Source organism: Sinocyclocheilus rhinocerous, unplaced genomic scaffold, assembly GCF_001515625.1.
Source record: "Sinocyclocheilus rhinocerous isolate Xijiao unplaced genomic scaffold, SAMN03320098_v1.1 scaffold468, whole genome shotgun sequence".
Classification (NCBI taxonomy): Eukaryota; Metazoa; Chordata; class Actinopteri; order Cypriniformes; family Cyprinidae; genus Sinocyclocheilus; species Sinocyclocheilus rhinocerous.
In genome coordinates this window covers 1,823,279-1,847,401 of record NW_015635305.1, presented here as the reverse complement: position 1 = coordinate 1,847,401, position 24,123 = coordinate 1,823,279, and the positions used below count along the sequence as shown (strand labels likewise).

Below are 24,123 nucleotides of genomic sequence, written 5' to 3'. Positions count from 1 at the left end.
GTTGCGTGATTAGTGATGAATGCGGAGAGAGAACAAAACAAAACGCCGGTCACGAATTAGAAGTACAAACCGAAGATTTGCAAAGAAAAATGTCCGAGGATTTCGATATAAACCAAGAGGAGACTGGTTTTCCTTTGCTAAAGTAAGGAAACTTTGCTTCCTTTGCTCCTATAAACAAACTCGCGAGACTAGCATATCTCAGAGGCGCGCGCGCTGCACATATGTGCTGCGTCATCCGCCGGAACGGCTTCCGTGTATGACAGATACTGGAAGTGAGAGAAAGTGTTTATTACGTTTGAAATATGGATATTTTTCTTACAAAAACGCATGCATTCACTACAGGAGGCCTTTATTGACCCCCCGGAGCCGTGTGAGGCACGTTTTATTATGAATGCGCACGCTTTATTTGACGGCTTGTGGACTGTTCAACTGCAACACCCGCTGACTGCAATGATAGAGCTTGGAATAGCCGGGACAATTTTTAATATAACTCCGACTGGATTTGTCTGAAAGAAGAAAGTCATATACACCTAGGATGCTTCGAGGGTAAGTAAAACACAGTCTAATTTTCATTTTTGGGTGACCTAACCCTTTAACTGACAAAGAATGTAATTTCAAGCATATTAATCTGTATTAGGAAATGATTAAGTCAAATAAAACAAGAGAGTCAAAGGACTCACAAAAGCTGATCAGTGTATCCATCTATGAACAGGGACTGAAATCCTGGACGCTTTCTAAACAAATCTATCAACTTAAAAGAAAAGGGAATTCATTAATTTCTGTAAAAAAAAAAATGTACATGAAAATTACATATGAATTTGTTTTAAACGAACATACCCCTCTAATAAAGAAGTAAAGTGCTCCAATGGTACTTATGATGTGTCCTGTCAGAAGCAAGTAGTCGTGGCTATTATTTTTATAATGAAATGGGGGCTTTAATGACTGAAAAGAAAAGAGTGGGGATGAGACATAACATTCAATAGTGAAGCATTTACACTAAGCATGCACAAAGTATAGTTTAAATCAGACATTGAACTGGAATTAGTTGCAAGTATGCATATATTCCAGAAAAGTTGTTTTTATTTTCTCAATAAAACGTAGGCAGAAATATTTGTGTCTAGCATGAAATGTGATGTAAAGCCAAACCCCTGCCCATCTCACACCCTTTTTGTAGTCCCCATCTTTTGGCTGTATACCTACTTGGCTGTTGTTGTTAAAGTCCTTCCCTGCTTCGCGGTGATAAGCTACTGCAGTGAAGATGAAAAGGTAGATAACATAAACGATAAAGTTGAACAAGAACATCCGTTTCGCAAATCTCTCCCACTTCTCTTCAATTAGTCGGTTGAAGGGCTCAATATTGAGCATCTCGAGGCGATTCTGAAATCAGATCAAATAACCAAGCATGACAGCATTTATCAAAATCCATATAGTTTCTTTACAAATTATAATTTTGCTTCAATGAAGAAGTAAAGTCTAATTATTCTAGAATTAATTAGTTTCACGTTAGTAGCATGTCATCTCACAGGAATCTCACTGCCATAAACGATTATCTCCAGCGCGGAGTTCTTGTCGTAGGTGTCGAGAGAGGCGAGGTCATACAGAGACGAGCACACTGGACCGTAGGCCCACTCCGTGATCTTCCGTGACAGATGTCGGCGCCCCTTAAACTCCCGCTGCACGATGTGCTTTAACAGCTAGTTGACAAATGACAATGAAATCTGTCAAATTACTGTCAAATATGTGTTATTTAGTCACTTGTCTTTGGCAATAAACTCATTTTATTGATCAGCCAAGTCAGTAACAGCACCAGCTAAAATATAGAACAAAACCAAAACAATAAACAAATACATTGTGACAACTATGACTTTAGGTTAAATAAGGTCATGACTATCACTGTAGACTACATGACTATGAATCATGTAGTGTGGTGTCTGATTTAATGCCATGTGCTGAAGGGAAATATCATCTCACATCACATGAGGACTAACCATCTACACAAAATCAGGAACATCCAAAAACAGAACTGACACTTAAGAAATACACACTGCTTCAAACGAATCACTGCTTCAAATAAATACTGGTATTTTGCAAGACATAATGAAGTTGTTTATATTCTTGGACATTAAAAAGTCCCAGAAAAAAAGAAGGTTTACCCCCAGTTTTCCTGTTTTGGCGGCTAATTTGATTGGGGTGAGTCCTTCATTATTTTCAATATCCTCCAGCTTGATCTTGGGGTGAAGGTGGTCAGTTTTGAATAAGATGTGGTCATACATGGCGATGACAAACTCTGTGTTTTTAGGACTGTCATCAGCTATGGACACTAATGCGTGAAGCACTGTGTTTCCATGAGAGTCCTTCTCCCTGACATCCACTGCCTGGTAAGGGTTGTTCATAAGGAAGTCCGCAATGTCTGGCTGATTAGTGCAAGCGGCCAGTGACAAGGGCAGCTCACCTGTGCACAAAATTTGTAAACGATGCAGGTAAGGTACCCACAAAAGTGGGTCAGTAACAATGAGAACATTAAGTAGAATTTGAAAAGGATGTGGATTTAAAATGCTGAATTTCTACTGTATAAATTGTTATCAGAATTATGGGTCATTCCACGAAATCGGTGCCTTTTTGAATATAAACAACAATAATCAAACAGAATTACTACAACAACAAAAAAATTAAATTATTATTAAAATTAAATTATAATGCTATGTATTCTTTCATCAATATTAAAGTCAACTAAATACTATTTTAGATAATTTAAATAATATTTTTATAAGGGTAATTAATATGGGCAATTTGAAGGCAAAATACAAAAATCACATTTGCATTTTGTTCCAAGTATAGTCTCATTGCTGAGCAATGATTTCATGTCAGCTCTGTTATCCTCAATAAAAAAAAACGTTGTAAATAATGGTACATTCCAGTGACATCATCTCTCAACCAGGATCCAACAGTTAAAACACAAGCAAGTTTCTCTCTCTTCTATGTTCTATTTTTGATAATTTATTAGGTTTGACAATGTCAATACGGTTACCATTTTTCAGAGTGTAAATTTAAACAATTATTTAATTTAATATAATCAGTAGTATCTACAAGTAATATCCTTTCAAAATGTACAGCCTGTCCTTTTGTGACCTTGACCTATTAGCTAGAAATGATCAAATTAGCTTGAAATCTTCAAACCTGTTACTGTCAGCCCTGTTACTTTTCAGAGTAACAGGTTTTGACATGTGGGTAACAGGGATGACATAGATTACGTGTCACCTTAACCACACTGTTTTTAAAGGTTATCTGTGTAAAATGCTAACTTTTTTAAAGGTCCCAACTCGCCCCAATCCTGCCATGTTAAATAAAGTCAAACCATTTCAGCAACAAGATCTTGGTCTGGTTTCAGATGATCATAGGAAGATTGAGGCTGCATCCAAAATCGCATATATCCCTACGATATAACAGACAAAAAACAGTAATGCGACAAAAGAAGTATGTCCGAATTCACAGTAAAGAGTAGGCAAAAAGTACCCGGATGACCTACTACTTCCGGGATGATTCTGAAGTGTGCATAAGATGGACACTTTTCCATCCCATGAGGCCACGGGAGAGGATTTATGAATATCAGTGATGCGATGCAACTGACGCTGGTAGGTCACGTGACAATGACAACATGACGAATGTAGATTACATTCATACTACATACATTCATACTATATTGAACACACTCTTTTTGCAGTTGCAAAGTAATTACTTATTCAAAAAAGAGAGTATGCGATTTCGGACACAGCCCAAGATCTTGCATAATAATTGAACCAGATCAGTATATTTGAAGACAAACATATGGACACATGATCTAATTACAATACACATAAACATTAGATCTCTTAGAAAAGTAATATGCTTCACTAATACAACTATGCTAAGTGCAAAACAATGTAATGCAATTAGAAAAGATAAAACTTTATAATATTATGTAAACAAATATGTGCAGTGTATGCTGAAGAATGTATGTCCTGTCATCCCTGTTACTCTGGTCAGTCCTGTAACTATGACATCAATCCAGTTGCTGACATTAATTTCTTAAAAATAGTAAAAGTGATATTTGATATGGCCTTCCAGATTTTTTTTTTCATTGTAACTTCAACTATATTGTATTTTGGTCAAAGCCTTTTTTAAATATCGCTCTTGTAAAAATAGGATCTGAATGACAAATATAAGATTGAAAAAAAATTGAAACAATCCTGGTGAAAAGAGAAACTAAAATACTCCTCATATATGTGAAAACGATTACACAGTTCTAATGAAAAGTATATAGTAAGGATTGTGTCTGTAACAGGGATGACAAAAACGTCAAAATATGAGGTAGAAAAAAAGTCATAAAATAAGAAATTATATAGCCTGAGATATACAATACAATTTCTTGTCTTTTGTCCACAAACTGTCCTCATTTTATGGATTTTTACAAAATGTTGATTAAACTTATTTAATATTTTTATTTTTCCAAGGTGAAACGGCACCGATTTCGTGGAATGACCTTTATAGTAGTCTTGCAAAAGTTTAACCATACCCTTAGACCTACCAAAATAAAAGCAAGTTTTTTGATTGGGCTGAAAGAATTTCCCACAGGCTTTAGCATGGACGTCAGCCCCTTTTTTAACCAGCATCTGTACAAATTTTGCACTTCTCCGTTCAATTGCCACATGGAGTGCTGTCTGACCTGTCTCAAAGAGATCAGTCGATAACATAAAAAATGGATGGGTTGGACATGTTAAATAGGATCAATATTCTGTTCATTTATAAAAAAATAAATGACTAAAGTTGGCTAATATAAAACTAGATCTAATAATAATTGCGCTAATAAAAACATTATGTAATATGAAGCTATGGCTCTGACCTTTGTAGAAACTGTCTGTGTAAGCAGCATTGACAAAAAATTTTAAATCTCCCAATTTCTCTGCAATTTCCAGCAGATGTTCAATAGTGTCATTCTCGCCTTCCCTCAAATTTAAAAGTGCTTTCAGCAGGGCTGTCTTTCCATTGGACTTATCTAAAGATGATATAAAAACAGATGTTTCATTATTTAATAAATATCTGTCATGAATTCACAGTACTCTTCAAACTTCAAAAGTTTGGGGTCAGTAAGATTTATTTATTTATTTACCAAAGAAAGAAAGAAATTTATTCAGAAAGGACCCATTAAATTGATCAAAAGTCACGATTTTCATAAGTTTGCACAGTGAGCACTAAATAAGCATATTACAATGATTTGTGAAGGATCACGTGACACTGAAGACTGGAGTGATGACCGCTAAAAATTCAGATCTGCCATCACAGGAATAAATTACATTTTAAAATATATAGAACCGTTATTTTAAATTGTAATAATATTTCACAGTATTACTGTTTTTACTGTATTTTTGATCAAATAAATGCAGCCTTGGTGAACATAGCAGACTTCTTTCAAAAATCTTACCAACCCCAAACATTTAAACGGTTGTGTATTTGTTGATGAATACAATTACATTGAGAGTCGGTGAGCCGTTTCATGTTTTTGTGCAGGTACTGATGTAAACCCTGCAGTTTAGACACATTGCCACTGGACACGGCATCAAACAGCCTCTTGAGGGTAAACCTCTCACTGTCCTGCTGAGCTGGTTCCTCTTTTACTTTTCTGATTCCCCTGTGTGCAGAATGTATCTGATAAAGAAAGGATTTCTCACATTATGTTAATCGTCCACTCTGGTGTGGTTTAAGGAGGCCGGCTTACCTGTCAAAGTGTAGGTTCAATTTAATTGTGTGTGCAGGCTCATCGGTCTCATCCAGGCAATTAGAATCCATGGGCCTCTTGTCCTTTGAGGCACCTTTCTTCATCTGTTTGGCCTTTTCCCTTTGCTCCTGTGTCAGGTCATCTGTCTCCAGGAAGAATGTGGGGCTGCTGTCTCTTGATTTACTCATAGTGATGTCTTCCTAGTCATACAGCAGAAATTAAAGCTGTAGTGATATCATTCACAGATACAGGACATTAGGATTCTATTTCAGACCATTTCAGATAAGCTCTAAGAAATGTGAGCCTGACTACAACTGCCGATTTTACGTTTATAAGCAAATGGGACGGTCTTACACTAATTAGCTTTAAAATGCGGAATTGTGCTTAATGATAATTCACTTAATGTTTCTAACTTTGTGACCAGTCAAACTGATTTTTGATGTAATGTAGAATAAGAGCTGCTTTTGTAAGAGTAGAAGCTGCTTGATTGTTATAATGGATCATCATCACATTGTTTAAACACCACTAAAAGAGGAAGGGGTCACAAATGATCCAAATGGAAACTCTGTGACAGTTGAAGGAAATGCAGATTTCTGCAGATGCTATTGTTATATAAGTTTGTGTATCTCATTGCAAGAACTCTTCAAAAAATAAAAAATAAAACAACTAGAATAATTAAGGAGATGTGATGATATGCAGTTCAGCCTGTGATTTTGAAAGAGATTAATGTCCAAAGAAACAAGCTACTAACACTCAGCTCTGTTTTGACGGGGTTCCTAAGCATACATGTGATCAATCTTGTGACATTTTACCATGCATCTCTCACAAAGCTTGTTTTGTATTTCAAAGACAGTTCTTTTTTAAATCAATCAGTTTCTTTAAAGATGACAAGACCAAAAATGTTGCTTTTATAAGTCAATGTGACATTTTAATAACAGATGACAGCACTAATTATGCTTGGATGCTATTTCAGTGATAGTTCTTTCTGCTGAGACCATTTAAATTACACTTCATTTATAAAATAATTCTATTAACAGCTAGCGCTGTGAGAATAAGAGCTAATGGATCATCTTAAAGTGCCTTTTTAGTTTAAACACCAGTTAAAAGAGGAAGGAGTCAAAAACAATTCAGATGGAAACTCTGTGACAGGAAGTCACAGTATCAAAGGAAATACAAAATTAGTTTCACTAGTTACATATGATTTGAACATTTGATCATATTTGTATCTCACATTAAATAATGACCCAAATTGCTAAAATAATTAGGGAAATGTAATTATGGATTAATGTTTAATGTGCATATCAAAGTAAAGAAAGGGTGTCAAGGATGCTAGAGATATTTTTAAATCATGAAGAGAATTGCGCATATTCGATGCGTATGTGAAAGCAGACTCCTCGATGGGTGAGGCAGCACAGATTGTTAAAGAGTCTAACAGATATTTGATGGACAAATTATATGAGTTAATGTTGTTTTACGCTAGATGATGACCTAATATGCAATTGTAAGATGCTGGATAGTCTTACTTAGTAAAATAGTATGACATGGCCTCTCCATAAATGGGTTCAGATAATATTACAGCGGAAACTGTACATTACACAGACACCCTCTTTAGATCATCTCACTTATTACATTATGAGATTTAGCACTTACACAGCATGTTTTGGGTTGAGCAAAATAATAAAATAAAAGGTCAATAAAAGGTTATTGTCAGCTTTAAAAAGACAAACATTAAAACTGATATGCAAAAATATGGACTAAAGTAAAAAAAAAAAAAAAAAAGTTTTAATGATTTACATTAGCAAAATATGCATTGATTTAAATATTGCTGTAAACTGTTTATTATGTAAGAGTCTTACTTAGTAAAATAGTATGACATGGCCTCTCCATAAATGGGTTCAGATAATATTACAGCGGAAACTGTACATTACACAGACACCCTCTTTAGATCATCTCACTTATTACATTATGAGATTTAGCACTTACACAGCATGTTTTGGGTTGAGCAAAAATAGTCACGCATGTTATTGTCAGTTTTAAGAAGACAAACATTAAAACTGATCTGCAACAAAATGGACTGAAGTAGATCACAAAAACATCAAAAAATTAAATAAACCAAAGGCATTTGGCAGCAAAAACCAACTTTACAGGTTTTAATATGATTTACTACACTAGCAAAATCTGAATTTTTAAAAATATTGCCCTAAATTATTTAATACGTAAGAGTAAAGTATGAAACATTTGTACTCACCAATTAATTTCTGTTTTTTAATCCGTCAGATGAAGTATCCAGTATCGATGAGCTTGATTCCTTGAGCACAATAACTTGCTCTCTCTCTCTCTCTCTCTCTCTCTCTCTGTCAGAGAGGAAGATATGTTTTGAGGTTGCTGAGAGCCTTACAGAAAGGTGGGTTGTATTGATTCTTTGAGTATGTTGTTACGTATGTTTTGCCATGTCCACGCCTGGTTGTAGCTCATTTATAATCATCCATATACCTTACAATGCACTGGAAGTCATCAAGCTCCTTCTTAAAATGCTTCATTCTCATCTAGCAACACTATATTCTACTACATATCTTAACTATCCAAATGATCAATTATTCATGTGCTGGAATGCATTTAATTTTGAATAAGTACCTCTGAGCAGCACATGTTTGGTTTGAAGCAGCATTCAGGTCACCTACACTTATCTGTTGAAACTGTTCTGTTGAGCAATTTCACCTTCTTAGCGTGCAGAGTTTCCTGTATGACACTGGAGGACTGTGGCAGAGTAAAGCGGTTTTGGCGCATGCATACTGGTTTGGGTGCATAGATTATGTGAACAAAATGAAACAGCATGCAGTCGATTCTTGGTGCACGCGTGGTAAAGAACTTGCTCCTTTGAGGTGAAGTTGGTCTGTACCTCCTTTTCCTCTTTTGAAACAAACAGAAATGTCAGTTACAGCCATGTGCAGCACATGAAATATACCACATAAGCTCAATTATAACAAATGATGAAAATAAATACTTAAAATGTGATGAGATATTCCAACTGTTTATTAACATTTGAAATGCCACTGAACATTGTAAACAATATTTTGACATTTGAAGGCTTTGTTCAGTCATTTAATGGAATTCAGAAATATTCTTAAATACATATTGTTTTGTATTTTACAACACAATGGTTTTGTATTGCACTCAACAACAAGTGAGTGTGTAAATTGAACAATACATAAAGTTGACCCATGTTAGTCAATAATAATAATATAGTATTAAATTAAAATTAATTATTTTTTTAAAAATTGATCAATGATACAGTTTTAAATTATTTTTAAATTAAATACACTTATGTACAAAGTGTGAATATTTATACATTTTAATACAGAAAAAAAAAACAGCCCTACCAGCATTCTGGCAGGTCAGATGTCTCAGAGACGTTATCTTAAATGTTATATCTTATGTTTGGTCATTAAACACCATGGCAACTCCAACAGCTGAGTCAACATCTTTTCCGTAGACTACAGGAAATGTAAACACTCTCTCTGCTTCCTGTTGCAGAACTGTGTTACATGACAGAGCGCTGCCACTGCCAATAATACACCTCACTCCAGCGGCCTGCAGGCTCTGAGGGGGCATCATAGTGGCCATGTTTTCAATAATACCCCTGCACACAGCACGAGTCACATGACCCAGAGAGAGGTTAGAGGGCGAGATTTGGGAGACACTGGCACTGGAAGTGGGGTAATGCCGCTCTCCTAGAAGCGCTGTGGTCACGGTTAGATCAGTGTTAGGCTGTGCCAGAGCAGACTGGATTAGTTGGGAGTAGATTCTGGACTCATTAACTTCCAATCCTACGACATACAAGAAATACATTATTATGATAAGAATACACCTGAGGACCAAAAACATGCAACAAGAAGACTATTATAGTAAAATATAAAAAGGTCACACTTGATTTCAGAATAATAATAAATGTAGAAACTGAAAAATTGTTGATTTACCAAATTCTTTCATCCACGAGTCCAGCATTCTGACAAAGGTGGCCATGACATTGCCTCCATTTAGTGATGCAGCCACTGCCAGGTAAGAGCCGTGCAAGTATGGGAAATAAGCAATAGGAGAGAGGGGGTCTGGAGAATTTGGAGGGGTGAACTCTGCAGGCATGCTGAACGTCAGCTGGGCTGAAGTGCTCATATTCAGCACTAGTGATTTAACATAAGTCACAATTAATTTGTGCATGATATGCCTTATGTACACTACCATTCAAAAGTTGTCAGTGACATGTTTTAAAGGTGACATATCATGAAAATCGGACTTTTCCAGGTTTTAGGCTAAAATCAGGTCCCCGGTGCATCTACCAACCAAGGAAATGAGAAAAAGATTAACCCAGTAACTTTGTTTTGGTAAGCCTTTTTCTGCAAGCGTCTGAGAAAACGAGCGCGTCAGATTTCGCTCCCTTGGTGACGTGGCAAAGGGATCTCATTATAATATTACCGGCCCTAATTTGTAAGTTTCCAGATGTTTTTTAGCAGGTACGAGCTGTAATGGCGCAGCTCTATTCTGGAAAAGGGGGCGGGGAGCAGCAGCTCATTTGCATTTAAAGAGACAGGCACGAAAAACAGCTTGTTTCTGCTTCCACTCAAAATAGGCATTTTCAAAATGATATAATAAAAGATCTGTATTTTGAGTATTTTGAGCTGAAACTTCACAGACACATTCTGGGGACACCAGAGAATTATATTACATATTGTAAAAAGTGGCATAATATGTCTCCTTTAATGTTTTTGAAAGAAGTCTCTTATGCTCTACAAGGCTGAATTTATTTTATCAAATGTACAATTAAAAAAGTAATATTGTGAAATATTATTGCAATTTTAAAAAAACTGTTTTCTAGTATAAAATATATTAAAATGTAATTTAGTCCTGTGAAGACAAAGCTGCATTTTCAGCAACTTCAGTAATCAGTCTAATATGCTGATTTGCTGCTTAAGAAACATTTCTTTTTATTATCAATGCTGAAAACAGTTTTGTTGTCTAATGTTTTTGTGGAAATGTGATACTTTTTAAAGATTCTTTAATGAATAGAAAGTTCAAAAGAATAGCATTTATCTGAAATAGAAATCTTTTGTAGCATAAAAGTTTTATTGTCGCTTTTGATCAATTCAATGTATCCATGCCCAACAGAACTATTAATTTCTTTCAAAAAAAAATAAAAAATCTCACTGACCCTAAAGTTTTGAATGGTAGTGTATAAGTGAAAATGCTAGTCCACAACACTGATGTGGACACAGCATAAAGTACATATCTTAAATATTTGTACAACGCATCAGAAAATATATCTAAATGTATTTGTGAACAGGAAATGTGTTAAAATATGAAATCCAGACCATCTGTAGATGGTGGATAACACCTTTGACAAAATGTGTAAAACATTTTATGGCTGAACAAAGACAAAATTTAAAAAAAATAAAGAAGTTAGGTTGAAGTATTTAAAATAACATACAGCCTTCTTTTTTACTTAAGCTTAAGTTAAAAAAAATCTCTCTTTTACAAGAACCCATAAAACAGCTAGTGTCTCACAGCAGCCCTGCCCTTGAGAGAGGACGCTGAAATCTGAGTACAAGGTCTGCCATGTCTAAATGTGCTCACTGCGGTCGCATAACATCTCCACCTGGAGGTCGAACTAGTAAACTCAAACTGACCTCAGGATGAGTATACAGTACAATGATTGTTGTTTGTAGCTGAGCTGACAGAACTACAACAGTCTGACTGTGGGTCATTTACAGACCAAGTCACTGATATTAGGAAAACATAATATGCTGTATGCAAAGCTAAAAAGAGGCATCTAATTCACACTATACCTGCATCTCCTTTGTCAGTCATGCAGGAGTAGACACTACACTGGAAGTCTCCCAGCGCCGCCCCGACCGCTGTGTGAGCAGGGATGCCGTACCACTCAGAGGAAGTGTGACCAGCCACAGCTCCGGACTCCACCACGACAGGCAAGAGCTGCACAGGGAAACATGCATCCTTCAGACTGGAGGACATAGAAATACACAGTCAATTCATGATAACGCAGTCATTCAGTTCAACACAGAGTAAGTGTAATATTAAGCATCATAGTTGATTAGTTAGAATTCCCATGTCAAGAGTAATGACCCATTTGCACCAAAGATGATAACAATAATGATAACTACAGGGCTTGGACAAAATAATGTGAACAACTAGGAAATAGGCAATATTTTACCACCATTTGCCTTTAATACAGACTCCAATGGAATAGATTTATACTTCTGAATAGTCTCCAGTTGAATGTCGTCTATCAGAACATCTGCCAGTTGCTTTAAAAATGTTAAAGGAGGGAATCTGCTTCTCACTTATCGCTCTAAATCTTGATTTAAAACGTTATAAACCACAATCTCTAGCTTCCACTAACTGTCTAACTAACATGTGTTCACAAGAGAGTGGTGTTCCAGTGGATGATGTAGGATGTAGGCGTAGTGTAAGCTCCGGTGAGAAGTGAGGAACGCGGAAGTGCAGAGGAGAGTGCAAAACAAAACACCAGTCACGAATTAGAAGTACAAAACGAGAATTAGTAAAAAAAAATGTGGGAGGATTTTGATATAAGCCAAGAGGAGACTGGTTTTCCTTTGCTGTAAACAAAACTTGGTTATTACGAGACTAGCATATTCTCACCGGCGTTGATGCTGGAACGCCACTCTCTCGTGAACGCGTGTACGACAGTTAGGACAAATAATTACGATTTATAAAGTTTTAAATATGGATAATTTTCTAACACAAATGCATCGCTTCACTGCAGAAGGCCTTTATTAACCCTCCAGAGCCATGTGGAGCATGTTATGATGGATGGATGCACTTTTTTGTGCTTCAAAATCTCAACCTCCATTCACTGCCATTATAAAGCTCGGAAGAGCCAGGATATTTTTTATATAACTCCGACTGTATTTGTCTGAAAGAAGAAAGTCATATACACCTTGGATAGCTTGAGAGTGAGTAAATTATAGGGTCATTTTCATTTTTGGGTGAACTATCTCTTTAAAGCAGCAGACAACATAACTCTGCACGCCCTTGAAGGAGTGGAATCATGACCTTCATAAAATATATATTTGTTTCTTCTTGAATAATTATTAATCAAAGTTATTAATATTGAATGAAGTTATTAGTTACTATATATTATTAGTTAGACATCAAAATGTATGTATCTGAATATCTATCTTCCTTGTAGTTGAAGAGTTGGAATGTGTAACAGTAAGCTTTTATATGCTGAGTTCTGTATTCTGCTCTCAGGGTCATGACTGCCATGTCACAGAGGTTATCGGGACCTCCCATTTATGTGACCAACGAGTGATTAGAACATTTATGCATGTTAGAAAATAAGTGAATATGCCATTTGCTGCTCTCATTGTGTGCGTGTAGTGAAACATATTTGATAAGATTCAGGGCCCGGCAACCTTGAAGTGCAGATAAGTGTTCTCTGCGTATGTGTGCAAGTGTTTGTCTTCGCAGATTTGGAGACAGCCCTAGGAGGAAACTGTCATTTGCCGTCACCCTGATGTCCAGGGTATCAGATATACATCTCTGGAGAGACCTCTGATCACTTGTCACCAAAATAATCACTAGAAGATATGCTCCAATTTTTATGTCCATGTGTGGAGATTTTCTAAGTTTATCTATGTATTGACGTAATTATTGACCTCTGTTAGAGCATAACTACTGGTGTCTTGAACAAGTACACAGAGCGGCCTATGAACGAACTCCATCGCGAGTATTGAAGCTGACTTCTGCGGATGAAACCACAAACTATTTTCTTCAGTAAATTCTTCTCTAATTGTTCGCATCTCTGACTCCTGGACTTCATTCATCAGACCTGGTCCTTGGGTTTTAACTGTAAATTCCCCTACACCCTATAATAAACTGAACATTATCGTCCATTGATGTGAATGCTAATATAGGTATTTTTCTAGTTATTGTTCTTAGTGTAAACTGGAGGGCTGCAAAACGATTAATTAATTGTTTTCATACTATATATAAATATTTTGTATATAAATCTAACATATTTTTCCTTAATATATACATGTGTGTGTATTTATATATACATAATAAATATACAGTACACACAAATATAGTATGTAAACAAAAACATTTATTTTGAATCGATTAATCATTTTGCAGCCCTAGTAAACTGCTCTTAAAACAAATATAATATCTAACTTGACTCACATTTGTGTGTTCCATTTGTTGGTGGTTGTGTTGAAGTAGCCCCAGCTGGCAGCATTTTGTCCAGTCATGACACATTTGTCAAGGTTACACAGCATGGAGACCACATAGTCTTGGATGGTGCCTGCATCACTGAAACCTGACAGGAACTCCGGCCTGATTCAGTGACATTTCATAAAAAAAAACACTATTTCGGTGCAAAACAATTGGATTTTTGCTGAAATCATTTAGTCTTAAATCTTGAGTGGAATTCTACCTGTGTTTCATGTACCAGAAGATGGTGGCACAACCAAAGCCAGTGGCCACGCTCAGGTGGGAGTCTGGTTTGGGTAAGGAAGACAGGAAGTCAGCACTGCAGCGCCCGTCCTGCCAGGTGATCAGCTGACTGACGTCTTTAGGAATGAATCTAATGATTTCATGATCTTCACTTAGCCATTCACAGCCTAAGAGAGACGAATGACAGTATATTTACCGATACCATCCCAATTTTTTATTTATGATTGAAGATGAGTGCCTTCACCACAGTGTCACACCACAATGCAAGAAGCATCAAACATGCTTTCAGTAGTTGTTCAATGTTAACCTGATTTAGATTTCCACAACACAATGCCATGCATTTGTCCACATACTCCAATGCACTTGACTTTTTTCAGCTTGTCTTTAGGTAAAGCTCCCATGCACTGGTCCAGAGCGGAGATTATTAGTGAAGGGTCCTGCTCTTTGGCCTGATATCAACAATAAATAAAAAGTATGTTTCAAAGAGCGCATTAAACAACACTAAGAAAAAGTACCATACATACACAGGGTAGATTACTTACAAATTGTAGTCCGTTTCTTATTTCAAATTACATTATGAAAATTGTAATTAGTAACGTATTCTATTATATTACACATTTAAATAATATAATAACAGGATACTCTAGTTCCATTTTGATATAAAAATACAAAGAGAAAGAAAATATACTTGTTTTCTACGACATGAAATGCATTAAACATGACAATACGTCAGGTTTTCCCAAACGTGTTGGTAGGCTGATAAAGTTAATTATTAGTTAATGTAAATATACATTATTAGTTAATGTAAATATAACTTTTAAAAATTCAATGAGACAGAGAGAGGTTAATTTTTCAGTATCTTTTGAGTGCCACCTTTTTAATCAAAGTGCTGTTACCTACATGAATGTCGGAGGTGCTGCTGGTATCAGAGTTTGTAGGGAAACTCTTACTGTCTGTGACTGTCTTTGACTGCGCATCCAGCAGCACCACTTTAACTGACGTGGTGCCCAGATCCATGCCGAGAACAAAGCCAGCAGAACAACTCAGTGATACCGCCATGATCTCTAAAGACATCACTACTTTCGTGCAGACGGAGGAAGAAATGTGCAGTATGCGTCATTTAACTAAATATCATAGTTTCTAGCTGTCCACGATCCGAACTAGCGATGTCTGGACTGGTGAACGAGTCGTTGTTGTTTTGAATCTTTTCAATGAATAAGTTGAACCGGATCACAAACCGTTCTGAATTTGATTCGGGCTGAATAATTAGTTCGGTTAGAGCGAACCGAGAGCAAAGTCCTCCGAGAGCCGTCTTTTGATAAACATTTATTAATAAGACTTATCAATAAGAAACAAAAACTTTAGAAAAAAGTCAAACAATATGTATATAGTATTTAGTTAAGTTGTAACAGTTAAATACAGAGCAAAAATTACAGTAAGTATTTAACAGTTGAGAGAATATGTTATAAAGAACAAAAACAAACAATAATAATACAAAAGAAACCTATAAAAGAAACAAACCAAAAGCAAATTTTTGGGTGGTTACTTACATGCCGTAACGCAAAAGAATCATTACTGAGTTCACATCAGCTCTCTGAAGCGAAGAGTTTGAAAGAACCGATTCTTGCAAATGATTCCTACTTTCGATCACCGTTTTGAGCCTTCGCGGATCCCGTAGAGTGGGTTAAAAGTAAATATATTAAAACTGTAACATTGCTTAACATTTTACAAATAAATGTGCATTAATAGACATGCCATTGCTTGGAATTAAGTACAAGTTGGTCATGAAGATTAAATAAAAATTTGAATTTGATTTTCATTAAAAATCCCATGATGCGTAGCGAGAAAATGGCTGACCGAGAATGACACACGCTGTGTTTTATCCAAAACTTGTCATATTTTCCTGAATATTACATTCCTTATTGAAATACAGACTTAATCGCATAGCTTATGATGTTTGAGCGTTTAATGTAAACGATGCTTTCTTGAATCACGGAGGCGGAAGCGTGATTTGTGTTTATCATTATTTTGATCCTAACGGTAAGTGGAGGAGGGGATTTAACGTCAATCTAAAGCAGGGGTGCCCAAACTCGGCCCTGGAGGGCCGGTGTCCTGCAGAGTTTAGCTCCAACCCCAATTAGACACAGCTGAACCAGCTAATCAAGCTCTTTCTAGGCATACAAAAACTTCCTGGCAGGTGTGTTGAGGCGAGTTGGAGCTAAACTCTGCAGGACATCGGCCCTCCAGGACCGAGTTTGGGCACCCCTGATCTAAAGTATGTTTCTTTCGGCTTCAAATGATGATCTGTGTTTCACATCTCTACTGTTTTGTCTCTCAGCGTGTTTTTAGCATCACAGCATGGCCACGGTAGCAGCCAAACGCGAGGGACCGCAGTTCATCAGCGAGGCGGCCGTCAGAGGAAACAACGCTGTGCTGGACTACTGTCGCACGTCCGTGTCCGCGCTCTCCGGGGCCACGGCGGGCATCCTCGGCCTGACCGGACTCTACGGCTTCGTCTTTTATTTCCTTGCTTCTTTCCTGCTGTCCTTGCTCCTGATTCTCAAAGCCGGTCGCCGGTGGAACAAGTGCTTCAAATCTCGACGTCTGCTCTTTACCGGGGGCCTCGTGGGCGGCCTGTTTACTTACGTGCTGTTCTGGACTTTCCTCTACGGAATGGTGCATGTGTACTAAAGGGACTCGGACAGTACAGCAGCCGCTTAGGTGTAGAAAGATGATAAGAGATGCCTCAGGGTAGAGAGTGCTGATTGATGTACCACAGGTTTTGTCCGTGAGCTTACTAATGTTTAGCCAATAAAGCTTTAAATGTTTTCAGAGTACTAATTGCATTGAAATTTAGATATTTAAAAATGGTGTGTCGTCGTATTCTTTCCTCTTGTAATTTAATATTTTCCTAATGCTCATTCCAGGGCAAAGCTGGGTTTGGATCTAGTATGACAGCCCAACAGGGAAACTAATTTGTTTTCAGTTTGCTTTCTGTGTATGATGCATAACACTCTGAACTCCAGGCGTCAATCAGAACTATGTAAAAACACAATACCAACTTTAAACTGTATAAATCACATTGTTTTATTTCAGATAATAAATCATTCACCTCATGGATTAAATTGTGGGGTTTCTTAAAGTACATGATGTTAAATCATTTTTTGAATAAGCTACTAATCGTCGTATAGTGTGCCTATCATTGGTGTTGTTCTGTAAGTGCTCAAGGGTGTTTTACAAATTATTAGTGTTGTGTAATTTCAATTAAAATATCAGCTTGATTTTTTTTTTTATTCAGACTGAACAGGTACAGTCACGTTTATGTGTCCTCAGTGCTTGAACTGTGCAAACATTTGGAGTTGGTACAGATTTTGAATGATATTGAAATACTCTCCAAAGTTGCATTTATTTGATCAAAAATAGAGTAAAAACATTAATGTTGTGAAACATTACAATTAAAATAACAGTTTTCTATTTTCATATATTTTAATGTCACGTGTTTCTGTAATGGCAGATCTGAATTTTCAGCAGTCATTACTCCAGTCTTCAGTGTCACATGATCCTTCATAAATCAATCTAATATACTGATTTAGTGCTCAAGAAAATATTTTGTCAACATTATACATTTAGAAGAATTATTTTATTGAATTCATTCTTTTAAAAAAAACTAACTACTGACCCCAAACGTTTGAATGGTAGTGTAGATCTTTATTTATTTTTAATTTTTCTTCTTCTTTTTAAAGATTGTACTCTTTTCACATTTACTCAAGATGAAAGTAATGCAATGACCCAAGCATTTTTTGTCAAATATTTTAACATTTATTCAACCTTGGTTTGACAATTTTTGATGTCAGGCCATATTTATATTAAATAATTTATATTTATCTTATTGCAAATCCTTCGTAACAAAAACTTCCATTGCCATTTAAAACACTAGGAGAGCATAACAACACTGGCAGTATTCCTCTTTGGTATGACTGAGCATAGACCCGCTATAATACCTCCTTTCATACATTCACAGTAAATCCAATGAGATTCAGCATCAAAAAAAATCCTCTACTGGTTGTGTGGTGTTCTCAGGGTGGAAACGGGAGAAATGGTCTGTTTTTCTGCAGCGTGCTGAGTCCTGAATGACACTGTGCCCTGCGGCCTTCTCTCAGAACTGTGGGTTTTGAGTGCTGAGCTTGTGGGCTGGATCTGTCTCTCTGGGTTGTTATTGGGCTGACATGACACTGATGTCAATGGCTGCATCTCTGTTCCCTGTTTCTCCTCTCTCTTGTGCCGCCCATCTTGGCGATGATGACCGTGGTGTCTCACATGCTTTCTCTCTCTCTGCTTTCCAGATTGCTTTCTGTGGGGGCAAATAGTATATAATAATCCACTGCATCTTTCTAATCTTCCAAGTAAACCTTTTTAAGAAGTCGACAAGACACACTTACTTTGTGACTGCCTCAAATTTAGTCTCTCGGTAGAAGGAGCTTTTGCTCATCATGTAGAGCAGAATCATGTCGCAGACAAAAACCCCCTGTGAAATGAGATGACAAGAATCTCAGAAAGATTTTGTTTTGTGCCTTTTATACTTCAACTATTAGCGACATCATCTGTAACTAGCTTATATACTCACAGCACCCATTAAAGCAAGCCCAGAGCCAATGCTGATCACTGTAGGAATGATACTGAATCTCCCAGCCTAAAAACAGATAAACACCATCTTTTTATCATTTCACCATAACCCTAATGAGAGTAATCTTTAAGAATTTTAAGTAAAATGCTTATTTCTTACCTTTCCATTAACTAATATATCAAAGCGAATGCCATACACTTTAAATAGATTGCGATAGGTTTGACCTGCTGCATCATTGTAGTATCGAGCAAATCTTGATAAAGAGAGAAACATGTCAGTCAATGTAATGATACTATTTCAAATCTAAATGTTTTAAACAAAAACAAAAAGTAAAGGTTTAAGCTATTTTATTGTAAAAAAAAAAAAATAATAATAATAATACTAATTATAGAAAACTAGCCACTCAGAAATCCTCTTTGTCAGTGAATCATTTTTTTCGTTCCGCTTTGCTGGCATGTTTTAGCGGGTGGAGTTTTTAAGAAATCATGTGCGGTTAGCAAAACAACTGAAATCACTTAAGAGAACCTTGTTTTATGAGCTAAAATCAATAAATCAGAGCAATACCTGAAGTTGTAACCAGAAATGGCAGAGTTCTGGGAATTTTTCGAGGAATCTAAGCGTGTGAAGCTATATTCAGGGTTACATTGAGATTCATCTTTATCCAAATCACAATTCCATTCAATTCCAACTCCAATTGAACCGCCCTGTGTGTGTATAGAAAACAATTATATCAATTAATAAAATTACCCTCTGCATTAAATATAGGGCATCATGATATTCCTTTGCCGTTCTGGCAATTCATTTTTCCAATCTAAGTCAATAAAGTTTTCTTTTTTTAGCATAAATAAATAATGCATTCATATATAAAATAGTGTATTCATATCAATGCCAGCTGACACTTTTTCTAGAAAATATTGGCATACAGTGCAAACTTGTTTAGAATGTTCAATCCATAACTGATGCTTCACAGGTCACTTTTTTGGGGGGTTAAAAATTGTACTTGTGGTATCTTTCTTTCTTTTCTTTCCCCTCTCTCTCTCTCTTTTAAATAAATAAAAAAATGTATGATACTTTGTTATATTTTGATTATATGCAGACAAATAAGACATTCACACATAAGTATGGCTTAAGTGTCCAAATACTTTTTGGGGAGCCTGGATCAGCCTTTGTATATTATTTACATGAGCATCTTTTTAAAAGAATCCCCAAATCATATACTAAAAAACATTACTGTCTTAATGTGGACAAGTTAGGATATGATCTCTCTTTGATTATACATTGAGCTGCTGCTTGAACATCAACTACCAGTGTGTTTGCAATGGTGGAGACATTGTTTTAACTTGTTGTGTCGTTTGAAGCACTTGCCTTTGTTGCCAAATCCTGGAAACTGTATCCAGTCCAGTTAATCACATCTCCCACAAGAAAGATGGGACAATAGGGATGATGGTCCTTATCATATCTGCACATCTTCAGATATGTGCTGTTGGTGGTAGGCAGGACGTTCGATCTTCAAGTGGGGGGAAAAAAAAGTAGAAGCAGTATCTGAAACCGCTCATACAATTTGCTTGATCTACAATGTGATGACTTTGCAGAGATCATGCCAGTAAGGACAGAGGAACAACTGTCACTCTGTCAGTGAAACAGGCAAGGCACAGGATAGCAAGATAGTAAGTCTCAGTTCAGGCACCACACGCTGAGCTGGTATAAATAGAGATGAGTAAGCGAGAGATATTCAGAGCAGCTTGTGCTGTCGTGCTGTGCCATCAGTATCCAAACATAACGCTTCATTATGAGCAAGCGAGTCTGCTCTTTCACACCGCTACATGGTGGGAGATTTAGAGAACTTTGTATATAGCATTTGTTTAGTATTTGTTTTTCTCTTTATTTTTGGTATATTGCAATGACAGCTCAGTTTAGATTAGTTTGTGTGCTCATTTAAAGGGATTGTACTGGCTTTTAAATAACAGCTTGCCAGTTGACACTGTATTTAAACCATAGAAATGATCCTGTCTATGCACTTGTGAGTGAACTATGAACTTTATTATTCTGCAGGAGTTTGAAATGACAACAGAACATCCTGTGCTGACACAGAAACAAACCTGTTTCAATGCAGCATGTAAAACATCCAAACAAGAAAGACGGGGGGGGAAATACGGTTATATTTGTATGATACTAGATAGTTAGTTACTGAGTGGGTGTCCATATCGCACAAACTAGAATTGCTTGATATGATCTACAGATTTCATGAGGAAGGGTTTTAACAGCAGCATCCTGTGGGGGTGAAGAGGTTTTAAGCATTTTATAGTTGCTCCACCTAAAATTCAGACGGTGCTTTGCAAAGGAAATAACATGCAAAATATTACGCTGTAGAAAAACTAGTTGAAAAGCTTAAATAGACTATTGCATGTTAGTTCAGTTCTATCATGCACAGAGATGAGTATAAAGAATGAACATATTAGAAGCTTCAATCACTTATTAGGTCACTAAATGCATTTGCAACAAGTCACGGCCCATATATATATATATACACACACATACACATACATACATATACACATACACATACATACATATACATATATACATACACATACATATATATATATATATATATATATATATATATACTGTATATATACAGTGTGTATATATATATATAGATAGATAGATATTTTTTTAAACATACTTATTTAGTTTTAGAAAAGTGAGAACATTTATTCTGCAGCCTTCAATAAATAAACACGCTGACTTGATGCCTCTAGGCTTGACTTACTTGGAGAAGGCAAATTTTGGAAACTTGATGAAGTTCTTTACATAGATCGTGAAGTTTTCTGCCTTTGCCAGCATTGGCTCCCTGTTACAACATTTGAAACATTACAGGTACAATAATGTTTTTTTTTCTTCAAATAGTTTCATATAGGCATGGAGAGCGAATAATAGTGCAAAAAGGTGAGGTAGATGTACAGCAACTGAACATGAATTGAAAGAAATTGGTACAAAACTGTTTTCTTACAATGGTGTCTGGCCATGCTCAACAGGGCACCAGGCATGAATCTCACACGTTCCTGTGTCGTTTATACAGCGACTTGTCTTCACTCCTGAATAAACAACAATAAAATGTAGTCCTTTTAAAGCTCAGGAATTTAAACATGCCAGTGGATCGTAGTATAACACAATGTAACATATTTTTTTTAACAAGAATCTTGCACAACACAAAGGTTGTCCTTTTATATAACTTCAGGCATGCAGTTGTAAGGGAACAAAAGTCTTGGTATTTCATTTAGGTTTTGTGCTTACCATGGCCTGCTATGACAGATTCCCCTTCCACACATTCATTGTCATAAGTACATAAACCATCTGGCACTTTAGGACTCTGAAATAAGTAAAATGAACCAAACATATACAACAAACTCAACAAAATACTACATACATACAACAAAAGTGGTTTTAAAATGTACTGAGATCAAAAACTTCTATACGAATACAGCTCTCTAATTGAGAGACAGTACTACTCTTTTCAACAGATGCCTCATATGTTTGGTTGCACAATTTGTGTTGGGAATAACAAAATAAAACAACAACCTGTCTCTTACCTCAGGGCAGTAACCCAGCTTTTGGTTGGGTGTCACTACATAATTTGTCACAATAAAGAACACTCTGTCCCCCTGTTTGTAAAACAATTAATAAATAAATAAAGACATGTTCTTGCAAAAGACATTTTAAACAGCAAATTAACTGATCAGAACACTGATATTTGTGTCAAATGTGATGCTCTCACTTCAGCTTGTTTTCCACAGAACCAACAAGCTTTTGGTTCTTTTCAGTCTTTATTTCTTAAAACTTCTTCCATCTAAACAATCTTCATCTGTCATCTAACAAAAGGCCGAAAGCTGTTAATTTAGAGTACTACTAATATGAAGATAACGAAAATAGATGTTTCACTGTGTAACATGATTAACATAATTGACTAACTAAATGTTTAGTGTTCAAATTCAAAGCAAAAGATGTGTGTCACGTCAATATTTGTAGGAATATCCATTATCAAATACATAAAACAGATTTTGAGAAAGACTGTTAACAGGTGGTTTTCAAATAGATTTCTTCCAAAGCGAATATACAGGAAAGAGGTGTATTTACTTGTGGGGGAATGACATAGTCCTCTGCACCCCATAGCTGCAGACCAGACTGAGAGCTGTTGGTGAAATCTACACCCTTGAGTTTGGTGATCACAGAACTCTGAATGACTTCCTCGGTCTCCTGATAGCCTTTCTTCCAAAGAAAAACCCACCTTTAAGAAGGTGCACAAGCAAAAGAAAATAAACAGTGTGAGAAATAACAACTTAGATTGTGAAAGGTATAAAAATACATTTTATTGGTTATTTAGAGTATAAAGAAGAGGATCTGTGTGCGAGGTACAGAGAGCAATGCTGTCTCATGTCCTATAAATCCTACAGTATAAATGGCCAACACACCCTGAAGGATGTTATAATCTATAGATATCATTACATTAAAGTTTTAGATTAATTATTTCTTGCAAAGGACGACTATTAAACAGTTTTAAAGGGCAATTATGAAATCAGGCTGGTGGTTTTGTGTGTAGCGTTTGGCCACAGCACGTGATCCAGGTCATCTTACATTCAGCAGCTTTTGTTGCACTTAAACACTATTTGAAAATTAAAAAGACAAAGGTATCAAGTTTTTGTCTGGTTCTGGTACATCTATAGACTAAATGGAGACTACTAATCTGAATCAAAACAAAAGTATTTTTCACTACATGCAAAACTTACAAACCGAGCACCAGCAAGTCAAACAGTGCAGGGACACTGCAATGCTTTCAGTCGTTCCCTTGATATAAATAACATCCGAGACATGGTGCTTTTGCTGTCGACTTACATTCGGTTTGTTGAAATTCATTGACAGTAACCATTTTAACATGAACCAACACTTAATGACCTATTATAATATGTGCTTTGAAGATTCAATCTTCGAAACACTGACAGAGCCCCGCTCGCTCACCTCAACGTCTTGATTTAGAGAAAGCACAAGGCACCTACCCGATCAGATATCCAATCACCCCCAGCTGAAAGAGTCTGAACAGAACTCCGACCTTTTTGTTTTTAGCGATGACAAATTTCTCGGTCTTGTAATCGAGTAGAGAGAATAAAAAGTTACCCCAGGTCTGAGCCATGCTCCTGTGTAAATGACAGCGTCGAAGCAGCTGTCAACTGCTCTGCGTAGACGGTGGTGCAGCCGGTTC

General features: G+C 36.4%; 4 protein-coding genes across 8 annotated transcripts in view; 1 reads left to right on the top strand and 3 right to left on the bottom strand.

Annotated features, from left to right (window-relative positions):
* LOC107746822 (transient receptor potential cation channel subfamily V member 1-like) overlaps window positions 1-8,405 on the bottom strand; it is a 12,335-nt gene extending 3,930 nt beyond the window's left edge. Inside the window, exons 1-10 of one of the 3 annotated variants that reach the window (XM_016561139.1) lie at window positions 8,001-8,405; window positions 5,753-5,952; window positions 5,508-5,665; window positions 4,880-5,032; window positions 4,565-4,702; window positions 2,154-2,452; window positions 1,524-1,694; window positions 1,201-1,377; window positions 838-942; window positions 681-751 (exon numbers count right to left, since the gene is read on the bottom strand). In XM_016561139.1, coding sequence (XP_016416625.1) covers window positions 681-751; window positions 838-942; window positions 1,201-1,377; window positions 1,524-1,694; window positions 2,154-2,452; window positions 4,565-4,702; window positions 4,880-5,032; window positions 5,508-5,665; window positions 5,753-5,940 — 1,460 coding nt within the window. In that variant the 5' untranslated portion in view covers window positions 5,941-5,952; window positions 8,001-8,405. Of the gene's footprint in view, window positions 1-680; window positions 752-837; window positions 943-1,200; window positions 1,378-1,523; window positions 1,695-2,153; window positions 2,453-4,564; window positions 4,703-4,879; window positions 5,033-5,507; window positions 5,666-5,752; window positions 5,977-8,000 lie in introns of all 3 variants that reach the window. The other 2 variants (XM_016561138.1, XM_016561141.1) reach the window with 2 other exon arrangements.
* Window positions 8,406-9,126: 721 nt separating this feature from the next.
* shpk (sedoheptulokinase) lies at window positions 9,127-15,592 on the bottom strand. Its single transcript, XM_016561142.1, has 7 exons — window positions 15,143-15,592; window positions 14,550-14,691; window positions 14,223-14,409; window positions 13,970-14,122; window positions 11,590-11,765; window positions 9,730-9,930; window positions 9,127-9,579 (listed from the first exon to the last, which is right to left on the bottom strand). Exons 1-7 carry the CDS (start codon window positions 15,314-15,316, stop codon window positions 9,185-9,187), a joined length of 1,428 nt encoding a protein of 475 aa, XP_016416628.1. The 5' UTR covers window positions 15,317-15,592; the 3' UTR covers window positions 9,127-9,184.
* Window positions 15,593-16,061: 469 nt separating this feature from the next.
* Window positions 16,062-17,387, top strand: emc6 (ER membrane protein complex subunit 6). Of its 3 annotated transcripts, none has more exons than XM_016561145.1 (2): window positions 16,062-16,282; window positions 16,581-17,387. In XM_016561145.1, the coding sequence occupies exon 2, from the start codon at window positions 16,601-16,603 to the stop codon at window positions 16,931-16,933; it is 333 nt and encodes a 110-aa protein (XP_016416631.1). In that variant the 5' UTR covers window positions 16,062-16,282; window positions 16,581-16,600; the 3' UTR covers window positions 16,934-17,387. The 3 variants fall into 3 exon arrangements, with proteins under 3 accessions (XP_016416631.1, XP_016416633.1, XP_016416632.1); XM_016561147.1 differs by lacking the exon at window positions 16,062-16,282 and adding an exon at window positions 16,374-16,439; XM_016561146.1 differs by lacking the exon at window positions 16,062-16,282 and adding an exon at window positions 16,482-16,517.
* Window positions 17,388-17,932: 545 nt separating this feature from the next.
* Window positions 17,933-24,104, bottom strand: p2rx5 (purinergic receptor P2X, ligand-gated ion channel, 5). Its single transcript, XM_016561143.1, has 12 exons — window positions 23,921-24,104; window positions 23,004-23,154; window positions 22,460-22,531; window positions 22,164-22,239; window positions 21,880-21,964; window positions 21,640-21,720; window positions 20,232-20,373; window positions 19,431-19,570; window positions 19,026-19,119; window positions 18,867-18,932; window positions 18,682-18,767; window positions 17,933-18,593 (listed from the first exon to the last, which is right to left on the bottom strand). Exons 1-12 carry the CDS (start codon window positions 24,052-24,054, stop codon window positions 18,299-18,301), a joined length of 1,422 nt encoding a protein of 473 aa, XP_016416629.1. The 5' UTR covers window positions 24,055-24,104; the 3' UTR covers window positions 17,933-18,298.
* Between the last annotated feature and the right edge of the window lie 19 nt (window positions 24,105-24,123).

Coding starts and splice junctions, on each gene's coding strand:
- shpk (XM_016561142.1), bottom strand. CDS start 15,316: ATGTCTTTAGAGATCATGGCGGTATCACTGAGTTGTTCTGCTGGCTTT. Junction 14,692..15,142: donor GCAGCACCTCCGACATTCAT/GTAGGTAACAGC, acceptor TGTTGATATCAG/GCCAAAGAGCAGGACCCTTC. Junction 9,931..11,589: donor GACTGACAAAGGAGATGCAG/GTATAGTGTGAA, acceptor TTAAATCACTAG/TGCTGAATATGAGCACTTCA.
- emc6 (XM_016561145.1), top strand. CDS start 16,601: ATGGCCACGGTAGCAGCCAAACGCGAGGGACCGCAGTTCATCAGCGAG.
- p2rx5 (XM_016561143.1), bottom strand. CDS start 24,054: ATGGCTCAGACCTGGGGTAACTTTTTATTCTCTCTACTCGATTACAAG. Junction 22,240..22,459: donor AGCTGGGTTACTGCCCTGAG/GTAAGAGACAGG, acceptor TACTTATTTCAG/AGTCCTAAAGTGCCAGATGG. Junction 21,721..21,879: donor GAGCATGGCCAGACACCATT/GTAAGAAAACAG, acceptor ATGTTGTAACAG/GGAGCCAATGCTGGCAAAGG.